Below are 21,432 nucleotides of genomic sequence, written 5' to 3'. Positions count from 1 at the left end.
GATGAACTAAGTCTTAGCTTCATTCTCTTGAATGGTCAGCCACCCAACTTCTCAGGGTTGTAAACATGACAAGAAAATGGAGGGAACTGAACTGCTGGAAAAAAGCAGTAACTTTAATTTTTTTCTGAGAAAAGGTGGGTAGCTATGTCACATGAATTTCTATTTTGCTTAAATTCATTGAATTTATTTATCTGGCCTCTAGATGAAAAACTTTTTAACACAAACCCTTTGAATCATTGTCATGAACCCCAAGGGGCTCACAATCTTTAAATGGGCATCACTAATCCAGAGGAAAAACAAAAACTTTTTATCTAAATCTATATTATATATGTTGACTTGTTGCTTTTTAAATTGGAGTTTTTATTCATACCTTAAATTTTTATTTCAGATTAGGATTGATTGAATGGATAGAAAATACCTGTACATTAAAGGAACTTCTTTTGAATAATATGTCTGAAGAAGAGAAAGCTGCTTACGAAAGGTAACAGTGTTTTACTTGCCCTTGGGACTTAAGTCGTTAAGTATCTGTGAAAACTTCAAAATCTTTGTCTTAAAATGCTAAATTTTTTTCATAAGTTAAATTTATAAATTCCTTGTGATCTAACCCTCTGTGAATTGAGATATTGTTTCCTTTAAGAAAAAAAAAAAAGAAGGAAAGAAAAGAAAAGTCTGTCTTCTCTTCCTTCGCTTCTCTGATATTGTAACAAGGTCAAAATTCCAAATGAAGAACTTGGTCATCGTTCACTGTTCTTTTCCCTTCCCTTCTCTTCATTACAAGATGACATTCTTATCTTACAGTCCTATGTTAAGTGTAACCCTTCCCTCAAGTAGAAGAAATACTGTTTTCCTATTTCATTGGACCTAATAGATAGTTTGTGTTTGTTTCAGGATGTTCCATTGACAAGGATTAGTCAAAGTAGTAGAAAGAGCAATCACTAAATTCTTTGTTTAGCTCTTAGCATAGTGTTTATTCTTTAAGCTATAAGAGAAAATGTCTTATGAATTTCAGAAGTTTAGAAATTTAGAATTTTAGAAAACTCTAAATATTTCCTCTGGATGCTCAAAAGCATTAAGAATTTTTAAAAGTCACTAATTCTTCTCATCTGTGTTATTACAGTGAACCATGGCATAGGTCAAATACTTTGGTTTGGAAATGAAATCCTGTATATACTGAGTCTGTCATGTGACTTGTCTTTTTATGAAGTGGAAGAACAATATTTACAGTTGTTATTAACATGAAAATAAGGCATCTTTTACAAAGTTGAAGATCAATATAAAGAATTTAGGTTGGATAAATGAATAGGTGAAGAAATAAGATGTGAGGAGGGTAATTTCTCTAAGCAGGAAAAAGATGTGAATAAAAGAAAAGAGAGAAGTGCTGGGGAGATGACAGTGTTTTGTTTTTACAAGAAATGATGCATCCTAATTTTTCCAGAGACTTTTTAAAGATGATAAATCTTAAAAGGAAGAATTCATGAGCATTATGAGAAGGTAATGCAAATTTTGAAACAGTGATAAATTCAACAAGAGGGAGAAAGACTGGAGGCAAGAAGATAGAGCAGTTTGGAATCTGCTGTAGCTGCACAGGTGTGAAAAATGAGGGTGTGAGGTAGGATTTTGTTTTCTTTGAAAGCAAAGGACAAGTACAAGAGTCATTTTGAATGAAGAATTGGCAGCCCTTAGTGACTTTATATTTTATTCAAAAGATGAGCTAAAAATTATACTAAGAATTTGAGCTTGGGTGATTTTGCAGTTTCTATAAATAGCAACATCATTCTTTTTCTGGGGATGAGTAAGGCTTGATCATCATCTATCAGAAATGGTAGGTAGAGTAGTATGGTGAAGCTTTTCTTTTCTGGATATTACTATCCAGGGATATATTCCTGGAGAAAGGCAGTGTTTCTCTTTGAATGTTTCCCTTTAAGTAATTGAGTTGTGTTCTCCTAGAAGAGAAAAACTCAGTCTCTAAAGGTTTTGAAAAGTGTATCTCCTAAAGCCAAGAATGCTGAGTTTGCCTGACTGACATGCTGGCACATGAGACACCAATTAATCAACATCTTGCCTTCACACCTCCATTCATAAAATGGAATTACAACATTGAGCTGCAACAGGCAGCTGTATTCATTCATGGAAATGAAAGTGCTTTCCACCTACAGTATAATGTAGCTGTCTTTCTTTTACCTGTTTAAAAAAAAAAAAAAGACTCGGTCAATTTTTAGTGACATTCTTACTATTTTTTTTTTTTTTTTTTTTTTTTTTTATAATCTTTGTACACACAAGTAGAAAAGTGACTTGAATCAAAAGGTCAATTAAAAAACTGACTTAATGAGTCACAGGAAATATACCATAAATGAAACAAAAGAGATAATATATATAAAGCTTTTAGCACAGTGCCTGTGTATAATAAGTGCTTAATAAATGCTTATTTCCTTTCTTGTCATAAATGTTTGAAATGCTAACTTCCCTTATAGTGAGTTAATACTTTTTATATTTGTAGGAAAAATTTTTTTTACTCTTTTACAGCAGCCACTAAAGTTGGCTGAGCTTATACAATTCTAAGTGGGCTAAGCATTTTATATATTCTCATAGGTAACAGGAGAGCATTTTAAATTCCAACTCTTGATCAGCAATTTTTATTTTTTTAAAAATTCAGTCTTGTTTTATTTGGGCTTTGATACATGTATAAAAGAAGAAAGATAATATTTTAAATAGGATAAAAAAATTAGGCTGAATGTATATATGTATTTTTAAAATGATATTGTGAAAGAGTATGATACTATATATCTATAATGTCAGCTACCAGGGAAGTTGAGGTGATCTGCTTTGTTGCTCAAGGGTTCTAAGCCATATTGGGTTGTGCTGATTGGGTTTCTAAGTTTGCCATTAATATTATAAGCCCCAGTAGTAAGGTACAAACTAACCCATATTGGAAAAAAAAAAAGTGGTAGTATAGGTCTCTAAGTAGCCTTGATCCTTCTAACCTGAGAGACCCCATCTTTTTTTTTTTTTAATGGCAATAATAATACCTTCTTCATTCACTTAAAACGTGAGAAGATGGCATGATATTGTACCTTTGTCAATATGGTTTAAAGTTTAGAGGATTGAATCATCCCTAGTCTGTTGCTAGCTAGATAAAATATTAAAGCAATATATTAAATATTAAGCAATTTGTATATGCCAGACACTGTGCTAAATGCTGGGAATACAAAAAAAGGCAAATTAAAGATAGTCCCCCTGACATCAAGGAGCTTATATTAAACTGGGAAAAGACAGCCCATGAAAGGGACCTGAAGGGAGAGTGGGGATGGTGGAGCTTTCTACATGAGAGAGAAGTGGAAAAGTAAGAGCTGAGCTAGGTTTGGAGCAGGCATGTCTGGCATGGGGACATCTTCCAGAAGAGGTCCTGCTAAGAAATTCACAAGTGAGAAGAGGAGAGTGTAGGGGTGAAGATGTTGTCTGGCTTTGGAGGAGGAAGTGAAGAAGTAGTCTGGGGAGGCATGATTGCAGTACAGTGCAAGTATATTGGATTTGTTTTGAGCAGGAAATTGTTGTATCAGCTTATTTTTCTTTTTATGGCTGTATATTTAGAAGCAGGATAAATTTTTTGAGAATGAAAATATAAATTAAATCCAGAATATCAGAGGCAAAAGCTAAAGTTCTATAAAATAATATAGTAAAAGCTTATTTTTTTTCCTCTTACTCTTCTACTAAAAGTGATACAAAAGGGCTGTTGTATTTTGAAATCACATGACCCTAAAATAGTAACTAATTTTTAAATCCTGTTTTTATTTTTGTTGTTAGTGGACCCAAAGCCCCACAATTGGAATATGGTACCTGGCTGACAAAAATAACAGGAAAACAAGATATTAGTGCCTATATGTTGATGTACAGGTAAGTCTGCGCCTTTTTTTTTTTTTTAATTAAATTTTTCTATGATTTACTAGTTAACAAGTATGTGCCAACTAGTCAGTACCAATCACTGTGCTAAGCACTAGCGACACAGAGATAAAAATGAGATGTTTCCTTACAGATTACATTCTATCCCATTATGTGTCTTTGTGTATATTTTGTACATATGTGTATAACAAAGTAATTTTGCATGAAGGATGCTAGTGGCTAAGGGGTGTCATGAAAAGTTTCATGCAAAAAGAGTTAAATTTTGAAGGAAATAGGGAATTCTGAGAGCTAGAAACAAGGCAAGAGTGTGCTGCATACTTAAGACAATAGCCTGTTGAAACATAGAACTGAGAGTGAGCACCTTATAGGAAAGAAAACAATAAGACTGCCATTGAATATGGGAAAGAGCTGTATGTAAGAAGGCTGGAATGATGGAGTCTCAGCTTGTAAAGGGACTTAAATGCCCAAGAAATTTGTATTTGATCTGAAAGGTCTGAGGGAACTGTTGAAGTTCACTGAAAAGTAGAATGACAGGGTCGGATGTTTTGGGAAAATGGCATTGACAGAATGGGAAATGGATTGGAATAGGAAAGGCTTTTTAAAATAAAATAAAAAAATTGTGGCAGACCAGATAAGATGTAGTGGGTAGAGTACCAGCCCTGGAAAAACCCAAGTTCAAATCTAAAATCTGACCTTTGTTAATTAGCTATGTGACCTTAGGAAAGTCACTTAATCCCAATTGCCTTGCCAGGGGGAAAAAAGTCAAGTTGAAGGATGATGAGCACTCATACTATGTTGGTAGCCATGAAGATGGAGAAGGATGTGGGAGATGTGTCAGAGTAGAGACTGGAAGATTCGGCAGCTGGTTGTAAATGTGGGAGGGAAAAGTGAGGAATCAAGAGAATATGCAAACTTGGGAAACTGATTGAATCTTCATTAAAATTTGGAGTTTGAAATGTTTAGTAGGCAATTGGAAACCATAGCTCAAGAGAAAAAAATCCAAACTGGATTTAGAGATTTAAGAGTGACCTGTATTAGAAATGTTTTGTGAACCCTTGGAAACTGACAAGTGAGTGAGGAAAGAAAAGAGAAGAGCATCCAGGATAGAGTTTTAGTGAGCACCCCAAGAGGAGATCCAAAAGAACCCATCTGACAGGAAGGTCGCTCTCAAAAAACCCAGAGAGGAGAGAGGCTCCAATAACCCCTCAGGCATTAACCCTGACTCAGACAAAATCCCATTCCACCCATACTATACCATCAAAGATGCTCTTGGCTTAATCTTACTCCTCCTTCTGCAGGAGGAGGAGGTGAACAGAGGCCAGGAAGACTGAGGACTGAGAAAAGACTATTGGGTTTGGCAGATTGGGGATGTTTTATAACTTTGGAGACAGTATAGTTGACAATTCTTAATTTCTGTAAATTTGCATTACAAAATTCAATTCTCCTGGCTGAGTGCTAAGTTCCATATTATATTTTGATAAGGAAAGCATTGTATTTTATATTTTGTAAGTCTTAAAATTCTGTATGAAATGTAAATTACTATTATATATTGTTGCTGCTTCTTCTTATTTCTAGGAAAACTTTAGTTTACTATTAAATGTAATATGTTAAACTGGTTCTTATTAGTGTGTTTTGAGGCGCTTTTTTTTTTCTTTCATAATGTGTTTTTATTGATTAAGGAAACCCTAATCAATCTCCAGGATGCATAGACATTCCCAGTCAGATGATACTCTAGTTTTTGCAGTTATTAAGCTCTCATAATCATAGATTTAGATCTAGAAGATTAATGTTGAAGATTATGGCTCCAGCCTGTTTGTGAAAATCTCTAGATCCTATAGAGGGCTTCTTAAACTTTTTCCACTGGCAACCCATTTTTTACCCCCCAAATTTTTAGGGACCCAGACATATGGGTATACAAATGAAACATTTACTAATAATAAGTCATAATTTTGTGACCCCCACATTCAATTACAAACCCCATGGGGGTTCATAAATCCAATCTTTAAAAATCTGGGTTTCAGATGACCTGTGTTCTTTTGATGACTTAAAGTGTTTAGTGGAAAAGAGACTCTCTCAGTTGAGAGAGAGTTGAGTACTCAGTTGAGTACTCTCCTATTTCAATAGAAGTCACCCCATTACTTGGATAGACTTGGCTATATTCTTTGAGATTTCCAACATAGCTTTCTTGATCTAACTGAGAATATATGGAGGCCCATATTTCTAAATTAATATGTTTTACATTTTTTCCTTAACTATAGTATATTTTAGTGGTAACATTATTTTTTTTAGCATTTTCTCTAATTGTTATTAAAAGATATTCTTCTTAATTAAATTTAAAATATTTAACATCTTATATACATATACGCAAAGGTAGTATAGCATAGTGAATAGGGACCTGGCCTTGGAGCAAAGGAGATCTGGATTCAAGTTCAATCGTGAAACATAGTGCCTGAGAGTCCCTGGGCAAGTCCATGCTTTTGGCAGGTCTCTAAGCCTAGTAGTTGTAGAATCAGGTACCGACCCGAAATCTTGGAGGAGAGGGCATGTCCTTATCCGGGAGTTTCCTATACCAGTGATCACACAAATATCCTCTCCCTATCTCTGTACCTATGTGAAAACCACTGGGCAACTGCCTTCCTTTACAGAAATGAATGATTGAATAGAAAAGCATTTACTGAGTGCTTGAGATGACCAAGTGCCGGGCATACAGATCACAAAAGAGGTTCTGCTTTTGAGTTCACACACTAGTTGGGGAGATGGCGCATCTGGAAAGGTTTTGATTCAGGACAGATGTCCTGGAGACCTTATGGCTATGTGGGCAGGGTAGATGGGGAGGCCTCCAGAGGACTTTAGAACACAGTGGCAGGACAGGTGACAAGGATGATAAGATGATAGGACATATGTCTTCTATCTTACCAGAAGGATTGTAGTTGATGAATCATAGCTTATACACACAATGAACACTCGTGGCACATAGTAGGTGCTTAATAAGTGTTTATTGATTGATGGCTTTGAGTGAGGGGAAGAATTGAGAGTCTTGATATGCAGTTATTCAGTGGGAAGTGGGCTAGCCAGAGAATGGGGATTTTTTTTTTTTTTTTTTTTTTTTTTTGTATCCTTTCAAAGGAACAGGGATGTGATAAGGATCATTGGCTCATTATGATTGAAAAAAGGGGAAGAAGGGATTGTTGAAGGATCCTTGCAGTGGCTAATACTTCCAGATGCCCATTGGGGTCTGGGTGACCAAGTTAGAAGATGGGGGAAAAGAGCAACCTCATTGGCAATTCTTCTTGCCAAGTGGGCCCATGGGTCAGATGGCCCTGACTAAAGGAGGGGCAAAGGACTTACTTTTATTAGGAAATGTAAGATATGTATAAAAATGACTGTACTACAAAATAGAATATGGCAAGTGTAAAAGAGAGGCCCAGACAATGTAAAGTAGGCCATAGAATGTGAGCTGATGGGATTTATCATCATGTGAATGGAATAACCAGTTGAAGTTAATGTTATACTTTTGCTATGGTACTTTTTCTATCTGTTGGGTAGATGTGATTTTAATCCTGGTAAAAATGATCAGAATTCGTCTGTGGGTTGTGAGGCAGCTAGGTGACTCTGGGGATAGAACTCTGACCTTAAATCATACCTGGCCTAGACATGCACCAGTTGTGTGATCCTGCACAAGTCATTTAACCTCTGCCTCATTTTCCTTATCTGCAAAGTCCTCTCATCCTAAGATGGTGGTTGTGGTTGAGGGATACACTGAGATATAAAGTTCTTTACAAACTTTAAGGCCCTGTAGAAATTCTAGCTCCAGTAAAATAAATTGTGGCCAGTGGTAAATGGAACATCAAAATACATTTATTTGCTACTTGAGTTTCACTTGAAGCAAATGTTTTCGAATTTAAATTTCAAGAATTTTAGTACTGCAGCAAAATAACTGTTTGGACATACATACATATATTGTATTTAAATTTACTTTAACATATTTAACATGTATTGGTCAACCTGTCATCTGGGGAAAGGTGTGGGAGGAAGGAGGAGAAAAATTGGAACAGAAGGTTTGGCAATTGTCAATGCTGTAAAATTACCCATGCATAATATATTTGGTAAATAAAAACTATAATTTAAAAAAAAAAAAGAATTTCAGGACTGAATTTCATTTTCAATAAAGTTGTGTTATTTAATTATAGACGAGCTAATCGTACGGAAGCAATCACATCTTTCAGAAACCGAGAGAGTAAAGTACCAGCAGATTTGTTAAGGTAAGTAACATCATTAACTCTTTTTGAAATAATGTGTTTTTGGCAGTTAATAAGACTTTGCTTCTGAATTCCTTAGGAGGGCCTTTGTTAAAATGAGTACAACCCCCGAGGCTTTTCTGGCTCTTCGATCCCATTTTGCCAGTTCCCATGCCTTGATGTGTATCAGCCACTGGATTCTAGGAATTGGAGATAGACATCTGTCCAATTTCATGATCAACATGGAGACGGGAGGCATGATTGGAATAGATTTTGGTCATGCATTTGGATCAGCAACACAGGTACACTTTTTAGAGCCTCTAAAGTATGGTATTGAACTGCTCTTTTCTGTTGATTTAGTTGTCATATGACAGTCTAATATTATGAAGTAGTTATGGCAGGACCCTATAAATTTGATTATTGAGATTTTTCCACCCATTTTTACTTTTTTGTGCTATAGGATATTCACAGAAAAGACACGAGTTCACATTCCCCTTGATGTTGTATACAAATACCATACAAATGCAGTTATGGTAAAGGATGGTTTTAACCTTATAGCTTGGGATTTTTAGTAAACATTTATCTTTTATTTTCTGTATGATTTTTTTCCTCCTCTTTAGTTTCTACCAGTTCCTGAGTTGATGCCTTTTCGTCTAACTCGCCAATTTATCAATCTAATGTTACCAATGAAAGAAAATGGTCTTATCTACAGTGTCATGGTACATGCTTTAAGAGCTTTTCGCTTAGATCCAGGTCTTCTCATCAGCACCATGGATGTATTTGTAAAGGAACCTTCTTTAGACTGGAAGGTAGGTTTTGTTTATATTAAGATTTCTGTTCTGCTGTGTCCTCAATTATAAATCTAAGAACTTTATAACTTTAGAAACTTTAGAACTTTAGAAAAGTTTTTATAAAAAATCTTTGTAAACACATTTTTATTGCTTTGCATAGTGTTATTTAAAACTAATATTTAAATTGTACATGATAAATGTCAGGCTCACCTTGCCTGAAAACCGCTATATAAAGAACTAAGCAAAAACCAGAAAGTAAAAATAGTTGATCATATTGGTTAAGGTGGAGGAAAGGAAAGCTCAGTGGAGGTTGACATCATTGAGTTACGGATGGAAATATAGTTCTTTTGATGTTCTTTCTGTGACATATGGTCTGAAGATTGAAACATTTAACAATGAGCTTACCTAAACCACATATTTATTTTCCTCCTTATATATACCTTAGAATTTCTTTGTAACCCATAAAGAATTAGTTAGTGAACCTCTTCATGAATAACTTAACTTCAGTCTACTCTAGTAAATTAAATTCTAGCATATATTTTCTTTTAACACTGCCTAGTTATAATCAAACATAGACATCAATTTGCCTAGAAACCTTTTTTGAAAATTTGTTTGGGAATTTGTTCTATGTGACTATGGTCATGATTTTATAATTGCTAAGTAAGGGAAAAAACAGTTTTGTTCTCTCCTAGAATTTTGAACAAAAGATGTTGAAAAAAGGAGGTTCCTGGACCAGAGAAGTAAATATGACAGAAATAAACTGGTATCCTTTACAGAAAATAAATTATGCCAAGAGAAAGTTAGCAGGAGCCAATCCTGCAGCCATTACCTGGTAAGTGTTACCCATGAGACTTTTTTGATTTTGTGATAATGACCAAAATTGTCCTTGCTAAGATAAAGAAAAGAATCTTTTTTAAAAAGATAGTCATAAAAAATTATTCTGAAACTGGTGGTGAAAAGAGGGTTTGGAAAAGAGTGGGAGGAGGAAAGAGTTATTGACAAATTTTGACAAATTTTATTTGTATATTACACAGTTTTCTTTTTCCTTCAGCTCTTTTAACATAAAGTTAAAGGAAGCTCAACTAAACAGGAAAATTAAAAAGCATTTTGATTCCCTGTCACAACTGAATTCCTAATACTTATTCTTATTGATACTAGGTTTTCATTTAGAATGCTAATTTAGACTCAGTATGAAGAATTTTTTCTAACAGAGTTCCAAAAGTATAATGATTTGCTTGAGTTTCCTATGACTGTAGGTATTTGAGTAGAAGCTGCATGATGATGCCTTCATAGGGGTGTTGTAAAGAAGATTGATGGATCCATCAGGGACTGTATCTAGATGATCTGAAAGGCTTTCCCCAGTGCCAAGAACAATGTTCCTGAAATTTAAGCAAAACTAACGGTCTAAAACCTCTTTTTTGCTTCTGTAAGTGAAAGGAAAAAATTAGTCTTTGGAATTGAGAGCAAAATGGTCAAAGAAAAACTAGATGAACTCAGTAGCTTTTGCTTAAGGAGGTAATCTCTAAGGTCCTTTCCACTTTAAAAGTCCCATGATTCCATGGAATTGGACTTGTTAAATTTAAGTGATGAAGTGAAAAGATTAGCACAGTAGAGTTAGGAATACAGCCATAGAAAGAAACAAATACATGGTTTAAAATAATGTGTTCTTTATTTCAGTGACGAATTACGCCTGGGCCATGAGAAGGTCCCTGCCTTTGAGTGCTATGTGTCTGTAGCTCGAGGAAATAGAGACCACAATTTTCGTGCTCAACAACCAGATGATGGGCTCTCAGAAGAGACTCAGGTCAAGTGTCTTATGGACCAGGCTACAGACCCCAATGTGCTTGGCAGGACTTGGATAGGATGGGAGCCCTGGATGTAAATCTGTAGAGAAGAGGAAGGTATCAAAGAAAAATTACCTGAAGTTCTTAGAAGTAAATAGACCTATCTTTCTGAAACACTGAAGAATAGAATTCTAGTTTGAACTTTGTTTTGTGAAATTGAAGATAATTCACCCATGATAAAATTAATTCCATTGTAAACAGAATAAGGTTTATAACAAAAGAAAAAATACAGACCCACACTGAGACCAAAGATGAGATGCTTTTTTACTATAGCATATTTCTAATGCTTCAAGTTAGATAACCACCTGTATCCATTGGAATTTTATACACTATCATCTTGAAAAGTTCTTAACAAACCAACAACTAATGAAGTTGAAATTGTCATGCATTATTAAAACTGATCATAGAAATGGAAGGTAATGATTCTACTTAATAGCAAGAGTCTGAAAAAAAACCCCAAAAGTTTATATTAGTTTCTGCTTTTAATTACTGTCCTTTTAGCTCTTTTTTTTTTTTTTTAAATAACTAGAACAACAATAGACCCATACTAATGCCCTATTTTGGATCATTTTATAAGTTTTTTTTTTCCTTTCCCAGATCTGGCAGATTTAGTTAAAAGAAAAATCTTTGAGAAAAATTTGGCCTGCATGACCAAGTTCTGCTATTTTGATCCATAAATGAGAAAAAGATAAAAGTGCCTTCAGTTAAACATACACATTTACATTCCTCTCTTATCCTCAACACAAGATAACTTCAGTAAACCCCTAAGAATGCTGATAAATGATACCAAAGTACAAAGCATTTTGTTTGTGGAATATTAAAAATGCCTCCACATTTGAAGAAATCCCATGCTTCCAACAAACTGTAAGCATTATAGATCAATGAAGAACTCCTCTAGAATGAACAAAATGTGTAATTAAAAATCATGTCTTTACTTAGCACTGAAGACTTAGCTCCTCTTAACATGTCCTCAGGCTAGTGATGTTTTTTTATGGTGACTAATTTTTTGGAACCATTGTTAGAGACTTCTGTGTGTGGAATAAGATTGGGCTTAAATGATGACAGGTATAATAAGATTAATAATGGACATAGCATTTCTGGAAATATGAAGCCTAAAGTTATGGTTTGTTAAAAGGACAATGAATGATACAGGTTGGTTGGTTATTTTGGGTTTCTTTAAATTTCATTAGAATAATTTAACTTCTGTAGTAATGCATTATATCACTAGTTAATTCTAGTATTGTCAGATGACTCCCATTATGGCACTGAAACCTTTATATTTTGTGAGGAGTTTTTTCAACAAGTGACATTTATTCAGCCAAAATATTTTATCTTTTCAGGAAAAATAAGTGAGAATCATGTATGTGAAAATCTACTATGTATATAAACCAGTGGATACCCTTTGCTGCAACATGGAGACAATCAAACCAGAATTTAGTTAAACTTTTGATTTGGACAATTCAAAAATACTCCATTTTCTTTATTATAATTGGTTTTTTCCTCTCCACACATATAAATGGAACTGAACATATTCAATCCTGATTTTAAATGCTTGTCTTCTGATGATGTGGAATGACTTTGATTTATCTGTATTATGTGAAATCACTGAACTTGTGTCCTACTTTTTACATTTTATATCAATAAAAGAGATATCACTTCAAGCTTACGGTATGGAAGTGTCATTTATCAAAGCTTTCTGCTTGAAAATAACAATGTAACTAATTAAAATTGCAATTAAAAAAAATACCTGAGCTGCAAACTTACCTTTTGTTTAAAAGACCACTCTCATCACACTTGAGGGACATGACTGACTACTTTGACTTGTAATCAAAGAGCAAAATATAGGCTTGTGATTCTTGCCAAGCAAGATTATTTGATTTTGCAAATAGTAATGTCATTGCTGGAGCATCACTCAGTGATAAAATCTCCTGAAAGCTACCCCAAGGCATAGTACCCAAACCAACAGCTTTTAATAAACCTCACCAATGTGTTTGCTTTTATGTCAGTATTTTATCACAAGGACCTTGTGTTGTAGTGAAAAATAATAATTTACTTAAAATAGAAGGAATTGTGTTATCAAGAAGTATCAAATGACAGACAATGAAAAATATATCAAAAATTCTCACCTCCCAAGCTACCTATTCCCATAATCCTGATTCCTAGCTTCTCAAGAAACTAATAATTTGGTTACTGTGCTTGAACTTACTCCTGACCTGTTGAGACAGGGATAGAGGTATGGAACAACTTGCCACCATGAAGGCTGATCTGGGGGTCTGCCAGAATGCCAAGAGATCGGGAGCCCTGCTGCTGAGAGTGGGAGATGAAGTGTCCTGCACAGGCTCCCCAAGGCCCACCTTGGCGTGTGGGAATGAAACCTGAAGCAGTCGGTGTCAGGGCTGTGCTGCTGCCGGCCCAAAGGGAAGAGAGGGGGAGGTCATCTTCTCCTTGGCAGGATGCAATGTGCAAGCTAATTTTTTCCATTTGGTTGCTTTCCGAATACTTTTTCTTTTCCAAAGTCTCAGAAATATCCCAATGATGCTTCCTACTCTGATAGATACTCTCCTGGGTTCATAGTGAGCTCAAATATTACCTAGAGTAAGATTAAAAAGAGATCCCTACTAATTTATTTTGGGGAGTAAGGCAATTGGGGTTAACTCAGCTAGTAAAGTGTTGAGTGTTTGAGGTAAGGTCCTCCTTACTTCAGGACCCATGTGTTCCTGATCCCTATTAATTATAATGGGAGAAAGACATTTAGTTTTTAAGGAAGAGCTTTTACACTTCTAAAACTGATGAGGTTTTTTGTTTTGCTTTTTCCTTTTTTGCTGCTGGACTAAAGCCTAGTTTTACTCCATCTGGTTCTCCAGTTTCTTGATAGAGAATCAGAATTTGGCATACCCTGCAGCCTCCGACTTGCAAGGCAATCTGGCTCCAGGTGTGGGAACCAGTAGAAATAACTGAGATCTCAAAGACAAGCTGAAAGATGTTGCCAGGAAATTGAATAGATTAAAACCATTTTTTTTCCCAAAGAACTGTGAATTTGAAAGGACAGTCCTGAATGAAGTACATCAATGTGTTCAGAACACTAGAGAAAAAAATATATTAGGGATGTGGCAAAGGAAGGCCCCTTGTTGTACCAGACAATAAATAACCAAATAAAAATGCACTTGGAAATACATGGCACTGCATTTGTTTTCTAATTTCCAATGGATCTGTTATTTTAACAACAGTACAGTGATCTGTAATTCATTTTTTTTTATAGCACATTAGGTGGGCAAAACGCTTTCAGTTGCTCCTTTGGGATTGGCTCATTGAACATTTAGTATGGATGAAGCACTATGGGAAACTGAGGCTTCCAACATGGAATCAGACTCTGTCCATGCTCTCATGGAGCTGACAATCCAGTAGTTTGATAGGAACATTAATGAAAGGTATTTAAATGCTTTCAATAGGTAAACAGGTAAAACACTTTAATTTAGAAATTAGCTTTATTGTCATTTCTTTTTTTAATGTTTTTTAGATTTTTAAATTTCATTTGTTAGACATTTAATAAATGCTTATTAATTGTAAATTGTAAATATGGAATACTTACTATTCCAATGAATCTTTTTCTTGGGATATTCTTTAAGGTAAAAGTTATTCACCCATATAGTTTTGAGAATGTCAAAAGTCATTTGGTAAACAAAGTAAATATTACCATACTCTGACATGGCATAAAATTCAGCCAGCTTGCTTCTATGCATCCTGAAATGGTTTGTCATGCAGAATTTCACTAAGGTTCATTAACTGAGATGCTAACTATTTAGTAATTGATATAAGGGGAGAGCATACTCAAATGATCTATCACTAGGAAAAAAAAAAAACAGCTGTCTAGAAGGGATATTGCTAGGGGCAGGGAAGCATACATAGATCTTTATGAATTTCCATTTTCATACACTTTTGTAGCAATCAAATTGAAGGCTGTTCAATCAACGAAAAAGGAAAAAGAAAAAAACTAAAACTATGTATTTAAGAGGTTGGTCCTTAGCCCTTGATGAACAAGCTCTGACATAAATACCTACCTGGTGTCCATGTAGAGAAAAAGATATGGTTCTTGTCCTCAAGAAGCTTGTCTAAAAGTAAACCAAACAATTATAAAGAAATTCTTAAAACAAGCTAATTTGAGTCAATGCATTAAGCACTAAGAACTCTGTTCAGTTTGATAGTGCAGTGGTTTCAGGGGTATTACAGATACTTGCCAAGGAAAAAGTAGAAAGATGCATATGGTGAAAAGTTTCTAGTCTTAAAACATCTTCAAAGAAGCTTGTGTAATGACTTAGAAAATATGGAATTTGGATTGGTGGAAAGGAAATTTTGAGATTTGCAATAAGGAATCTCGGCTTGTGGATAAAGAATATTAATTTTAGAATATGGGCTGGTGAGAATTAAGGACAGAAATGAAAAAATTGGTTGGGAGGCTGTTACTATGTATGGTAGTCCACCCAGTCAGTAAGGAGGATTCGCACCAGGGGGGTCATGAATATGATCGTCGCTTTGTACAAATGAGTGATATTTCCAAGATGGAACATCTAGGCTGCAATGGGTGACTGGGTAAGTGTCACTGATGGAGAAAGGGAATCTAGGAGAAGAGTGAGGATGTATGATGGATAAAGTGCTGAGCTTGGAGTCAGGAAGACTCGAATCACATTGCACTTCAGATATTAGCTGTGGAGCTCTGGATAGATCTGTTTCCTCATCTATACAATAAAGGGGTTGGATATAATGGATTACTTGCTAGGGGAGGTAGTAGGGAGAAGGGGGGAAATTGGAACACAGGATTATTCAAGGATTAATGTTGAAAAATTATACATGTATATCTTTTGAAAATTAAAAAGCTTTGGGGCGGAGCCAAGATGGCGGAGAAGAAACACACGTCTCTGTGAACGTCCTCATTCCCTCACAACCAATTAGATAAATTAAGTCTCAGAATTAGCTCAGGACTGATAGATACCACAAGGACTGGAAGCACGACTTACCAGCTGAAGAGAATCTGGAGTTTCAACAGGAAAGATGACATGATGGTATACTTAGAGAACCCCAAAGACTCTGCTAAAAAGCTACTAGAAATAATTCAAAATTTCAGCAAAGTGGCAGGATACAAAATAAATCCACATAAATCCTCGGCATTTTTATATATCACTAACAAAATGCAACAGCAAGAGATACAAAGAGAAATTCCATTCCAAACAAATGTTGAGAGTATAAAATATTTGGGAATCCATCTACCAAAGAAAAGTCAGGAATTATATGAGAAAAATTACAAAACACTTGCCACAAAAATAAAGTCAGATTTAAATAATTGGAAAGACATTCAGTGCTCTTGGATAGGCCGAGCGAATATAATAAAGATGACAATACTCCCCAAACTAATCTATTTGTTTAGTGCTATACCAATCAGACTCCCAAGAAACTATTTCAATGACCTAGAAAAAATAACAACAAAATTCATATGGAAGAATAAAAGGTCGAGAATTGCAAGGGAACTAATGAAAAAAAAGTCAGAGGAAGGTGGTCTAAGTGTACCTGATCTAAAGCTATATTATATAGCAGCAGTCACCAAAACCATTTGGTATTGGCTAAGAAATAGACCGGTAGATCAGTGGAACAGATTAGATACAAAGGACAAAAAAGGGTACATCTATAGCAATCTAATCTTTGACAAACCCAAAGATTCCAACATTAGGGATAAAAATTCATTATTCGGAAAAAACTGTTGGGAAAACTGGAAATTAGTATGGCAGAAATTAGATATGGATCCACACTTAACACCATATACCAAGATAAGATCAAAATGGGTCCATGATTTAGGCATAAAGAGGGAGATAATAAATAGATTAGAGGAACAGAGGATAATCTACCTCTCAGACTTGTGGAGGAGGAAGGAATTTATGACCAGAGGAGAACTAGAGATCATTATTGATCACAAAATAGAAGATTTTGATTACATCAAACTAAAAAGTTTCTGTACAAATAATACTAATGCAAACAAGATTAGAAGGGAAGTAACAAATTGGGAAAATATTTTTAAAAACAAAGGTTCTGACAAAGGTCTCATTTCCAAAATATATAGAGAACTGACCCTAATTTATAAGAAACCGAACCATTCTCCAATTGATAAATGGTCAAAGGATATGAACAGACAATTCTCAGAGGAAGAAATTGAAACTATATCCACTCATATGAAAGAGTGTTCCAAATCACTACTGATCAGAGAAATGCAAATTAAGACCACTCTGAGATACCACTATACACCTGTCAGATTGGCTAAGATGACAGGAACAAATAATGATAAATGTTGGAGGGGATGTGGGGAAACTGGGACACTAATACATTGCTGGTGGAGTTGTGAAAGAATCCAGCCATTCTGGAGAGCAATCTGGAATTATGCCCAAAAAGTTATCAAACTGTGCATACCCTTTGACCCAGCAGCGCTACTACTGGGATTATATCCCAAAGAAATACTAAAGAGCGGAAAGAGACATATATGTGCCAAAATGTTTGTGGCAGCTCTTTTTGTTGTAGCTAGAAACTGGAAGATGAATGGATGTCCATCAGTTGGAGAATAGTTGGGTAAATTGTGGTATATGAAGGTTATGGAATATTATTGTTCTGTAAGAAATGACCAGCAGGAGGAATACAGAGAGGCCTGGAGAGACTTAAATCAACTGATGCTGAGTGAAATGAGCAGAACCAGAAGATCACTGTACACTTCAACAACAATACTGTATGAGGATGTATTCTGATGGAAGTGGAAACCTTCAACATAAAGAAGATCCAACTCACTTCCAGTTGATCAATGATGGACAGAGGTAGCTACACCCAGAGAAGAAACACTGGGAAGTGAATGTAAATTGTTAGCACTAATATCTGTCTGCCCAGGTTGCATGTACCTTCGGAATCTAATGTTTATTGTGCAACAAGAAAATGATATTCACACACATGTATTGTATCTAGAGTATATTGTAACACATGTAAAATGTATGGTATTGCCTGTCATCGGGGGGAGGGAATAGAGGGAGGGGGGGTAATTTGGAAAAATGAATACAAGGGATAATATTATAAATATATATATATATATATAATAAAAATAATAAAAAAAAAGAAAATTAAAAAGCTTTAATCAAAAAATAAAATAAAGAGGTTGGAATCAATGGAATATAATATCCTTCAAGTTTCAAGAGTTTCTAAGTGTCATTTATTCTCCAAAAAAAGGTCTTCCATAAAGCAGCAGCCTAGTATGGTGGCCTAAGAATCCCTGCTGCTTTGGGGCTATGTACCAACTCTGATGAGGATTTTAGCTCTCAGACATCTGGTGGCCATCCTGACCTTTCAGAACCTACAAGCGGATGACTCAGTCTCTTTCATTTCCATCTCTCCTTCACCTAAGCCAGGAAAGGGTAAGAACAAGGACAGAAGAAATGCAGGGCCTCATGTCAGCCAGAGTGGGAAGAAGGGACCCGGATCAGCAATAGGAAGGCCATGTGCCCACGCCTCGAGCCAGCTCCAGCTGAGCAGGGGCTCAAGGCCCTTTCCTTCAGGAGAAGCTGGCCACACCTCCCTAGTAGCTCCCAGAGATAAGTGGTTCCCTGTCCTGTACATCCCCTTCCACCTTCCCATCCTCTCCCCTCCCCCCCCTCGCCTCCGGATGCAGGTTCCCCAGACCGCTCCATCTGATGGGCAACCAGCAGAGCATCCTACATGTTCTCTTGGTGCCTCAAGTGGCCACGGCCACATATACACAAATGTCACTTGGTTTTCTGATGTCAAAAGCTCTAGATTTCATCAGCTTGGTACACAGGTGGCGTTCAACCCATTCATCTGTGCAGCTACCACTACTTGCACTAGTTCGGGTAAACATGTAACAACCAGCTTCCCCAGAAGAAAAAATAACTCAGACACACTTTTAAGTTAAATTTAAATTTAACATTTTTGCTATCATTTTCTTTTATTATTATTATTTTTTATTACAAATTTTTTTTTTTTTTGGCTGAGGCAATTGGGGTTAAGTGACTTGTCCAGGGTCATACAGCTAGGAAGTGTTAAGCGTCTGAAGCCACATTTGAACTCAGGGCTGGTGATTGAACTCACTGTGCCACTTAGCTGCCCCCTATTGTTTTCTTAAGCCTAGACACTAAACAAAGCATTTCAAGGGCCTGCCTCGAATTGTGACTGAGGACAAAGTGCTGCTGAGCAGAACATGGTTTCAGGGGCTGTGCTGTGGGAGGTAAGACAGGCCATCTTACTGAACAACTCTCTGAAGTCCAGAGGGAAAGGCCAAGGGCCGATGATGGGCAGTACAAGTATTTAAATTCTGGAAGAAGGAGGCTTCAGTGCAGCTACTTCCAGAGGCCAGCTTGAATGTGATCCATCTGGTTGGCTGGAGGCTGGGTGAAAGGAGGACCCTGCGTGAGTGCTTGCTGTCAGTTTGTCAAGCACTCACACAAAAGGAGCTTCAAGTGGAAATGGCAATATTGCTGCTGCCTTTCTGCTTCCTAGTGAGTGGGGGCCCTTTGAGGTAGGTATACTCTTAGTGTTCACCTTCCCAGTGATCTTTGCTCTCTTTTCCTATATGCAGTAAATGGGTTTTAATCTAGGGGCAAAATTAAATTTTGATAGATCTACTTCCATTAATGTCCTGAGTGGGGCTACAGGACATATTATCTCTTTAAAAAATGAGGTGCTATGTTTAGCATATATTGGATTGCTTGTTGTCTAGGGGAGGGAAGGAGATGGGAGGAGAGGGAAAAATTTGGAACACAGTTTTACAAGAATGAATGTTGAAAATTATACACATGTTTTGAAAATAAACAGCTTTTAAAATAGTAGGAAATTAAGTTAGGTAGAATAAAACCATATTAAGGTGAGCCTTTAAAAAATGAGGTGCCAGGACATACTATCAGTGCAACAAGAAATTCTGTGTGGTGGTAAGAGAAACCAAGTAAATGGCCTTTAGTTTAAAATGAATCCAACAGGATGTAAACTCTTTTGAGGGCAAAGGACTGTTCTATTATGGTCTCTGTGTCCCAGTACTTATCACAGTTCCTTGGATTGAATTAAATGCTAATTGATTTGGGGGAAAAAAAAAGGGGGATCAGCTTTACCTGACTTCAGCAATCTTTTATCTTACCTTCCAAAGGGCCTAATAGAGTGATGCACCAAGAGCCACCTCAGAGTTCTCAAGGTTTGGAAGCTAGAAGTCATTGATAAGTTTCTTATTTATGAGAGTTTCAACTTTGCCCAGATTTGCTAAATGATTCACTAAACCCTTGTTAAGTCAATATGTGACTCAGCCTATACAAATATTACCCGAATGTTTGGAGACAACCTTGCTTTCATTCCTCTACATTACTTTAAAAAATTAAAAAAAAAAAAAAAAAGAAAGAAAAAAGAAAGAAAGAAAAAGGATCCTTTGTCTGAGCTCTATGACTTCACAGGGGTGAGATCTGTATTGGCAAGAATCATTTCTATTCCACTTAAAAATCCCTTTTATATTGTCCCCCAAACTAACACATTGCTTTGCACATGGCAGGGATTCAATTAAAGTTGCTTGCATTAATGACTAACTTGTGTCAAAAGTAAGTTCTCAACCCAGGCTCATCTCTAAAGTGTATATGGGGGGGGGGGGGAAATGTCTTTCCCTCAACTTATCATGTTATTATTCTATCAAAGCTTATATACACTGATTAATTTTGATACTTTATTTTTTTTAAATAGACTATCCCTTTTATTTCAGTGTAGGTGGAATAGTCTTAGGCTCCATGACAGTTATCACACTGGTAGAGTTTTTGGGATTTAACTTTCGTGATTTCTGGTATAGAATATTGTCACTGAGGAAATTCCTTCTACCTCTTCAGATCCGCACCTGCTCTGGAATTGATAGTCTGAGATAGTTGCCCATGGGACTAAGAGGTTGCCCAGGAGTCTTCCTAATTCTAGGTCTGACTCTCTATCTACTGCTCTTACCTATTTGCCAACTCACATTATAGAGTACTTATTATAGAGTCATAAGGGCAAGAAACCAGAGCAAAACACTAAGTACCCTTGGAAAGCAACATCAAGACTTCAGAAAACTCAGGTTCAGCCAAGATAATCTCTCCAGATATAAACAGTGTCCAGCCTTAACATAAAGTCCAAAGTCAGAAAACAGAATAAGAAAAAAAAAATCCCACCATAAAAAACTCAAAAATGAATGCTCAAAATACAAATCCAAGAAAATCAAATGATTTCCAAATATCTACAAGCAAAGCTTCAAAGAAAAATGCAGCTTGGGCACAAATTCAACTAAAATTTCTAGTAGAAGTGAAGCAAGAGGTTTAAAAGATTTTTAAAAGTTTTATAAATGAAATGAGAATGCTGGAAGAAAAAATTGGAAAAGAAATGAGAGTTAGAGAAGATATAATTGAAAAGGGAATTAACAAGTTGGTACAAAAGTTATATCTTGCCTAGGCAACAAACTGAAAATTAGAAAGGATCAAATAATGACTCCATATGACAATAACGAGAAAATTAACTGAAAACAACTTGAATTACTATGGTTATTTACTGCAATGTAATATGTAATTAATCTATATTGTACAATGAAGAATTGTTAATGCTTTAGCTATTCTCAATAATACTATGATCTAA

At 35.8% G+C, this 21,432-nt stretch overlaps 1 protein-coding gene across 6 annotated transcripts in view; it reads left to right on the top strand.

Annotated features, from left to right (window-relative positions):
• PRKDC (protein kinase, DNA-activated, catalytic subunit) overlaps positions 1-12,431 on the top strand; it is a 166,408-nt gene extending 153,977 nt beyond the window's left edge. For 5 of the 6 annotated variants that reach the window (XM_074277974.1, XM_074277964.1, XM_074277944.1 and 2 more), the window contains 7 exons: positions 389-481; positions 3,802-3,891; positions 8,088-8,159; positions 8,236-8,437; positions 8,756-8,944; positions 9,619-9,758; positions 10,604-12,431. In XM_074277974.1, the coding sequence (XP_074134075.1) occupies positions 389-481; positions 3,802-3,891; positions 8,088-8,159; positions 8,236-8,437; positions 8,756-8,944; positions 9,619-9,758; positions 10,604-10,808 (991 nt within the window). In that variant the 3' untranslated portion in view covers positions 10,809-12,431. The remainder of the gene's footprint in view (positions 1-388; positions 482-3,801; positions 3,892-8,087; positions 8,160-8,235; positions 8,438-8,755; positions 8,945-9,618; positions 9,759-10,603) is intronic. The other variant, XM_074277954.1, reaches the window with a different exon arrangement.
• The last annotated feature ends 9,001 nt before the right edge of the window (positions 12,432-21,432 follow it).

This window comes from Sminthopsis crassicaudata, chromosome 1 (genome assembly GCF_048593235.1).
Source record: "Sminthopsis crassicaudata isolate SCR6 chromosome 1, ASM4859323v1, whole genome shotgun sequence".
Lineage (NCBI taxonomy): Eukaryota > Metazoa > Chordata > Mammalia > Dasyuromorphia > Dasyuridae > Sminthopsis > Sminthopsis crassicaudata.
The sequence above is the reverse complement of the archived record's forward strand: the minus strand, read 5'-3'. Positions and strand labels throughout refer to the sequence as shown.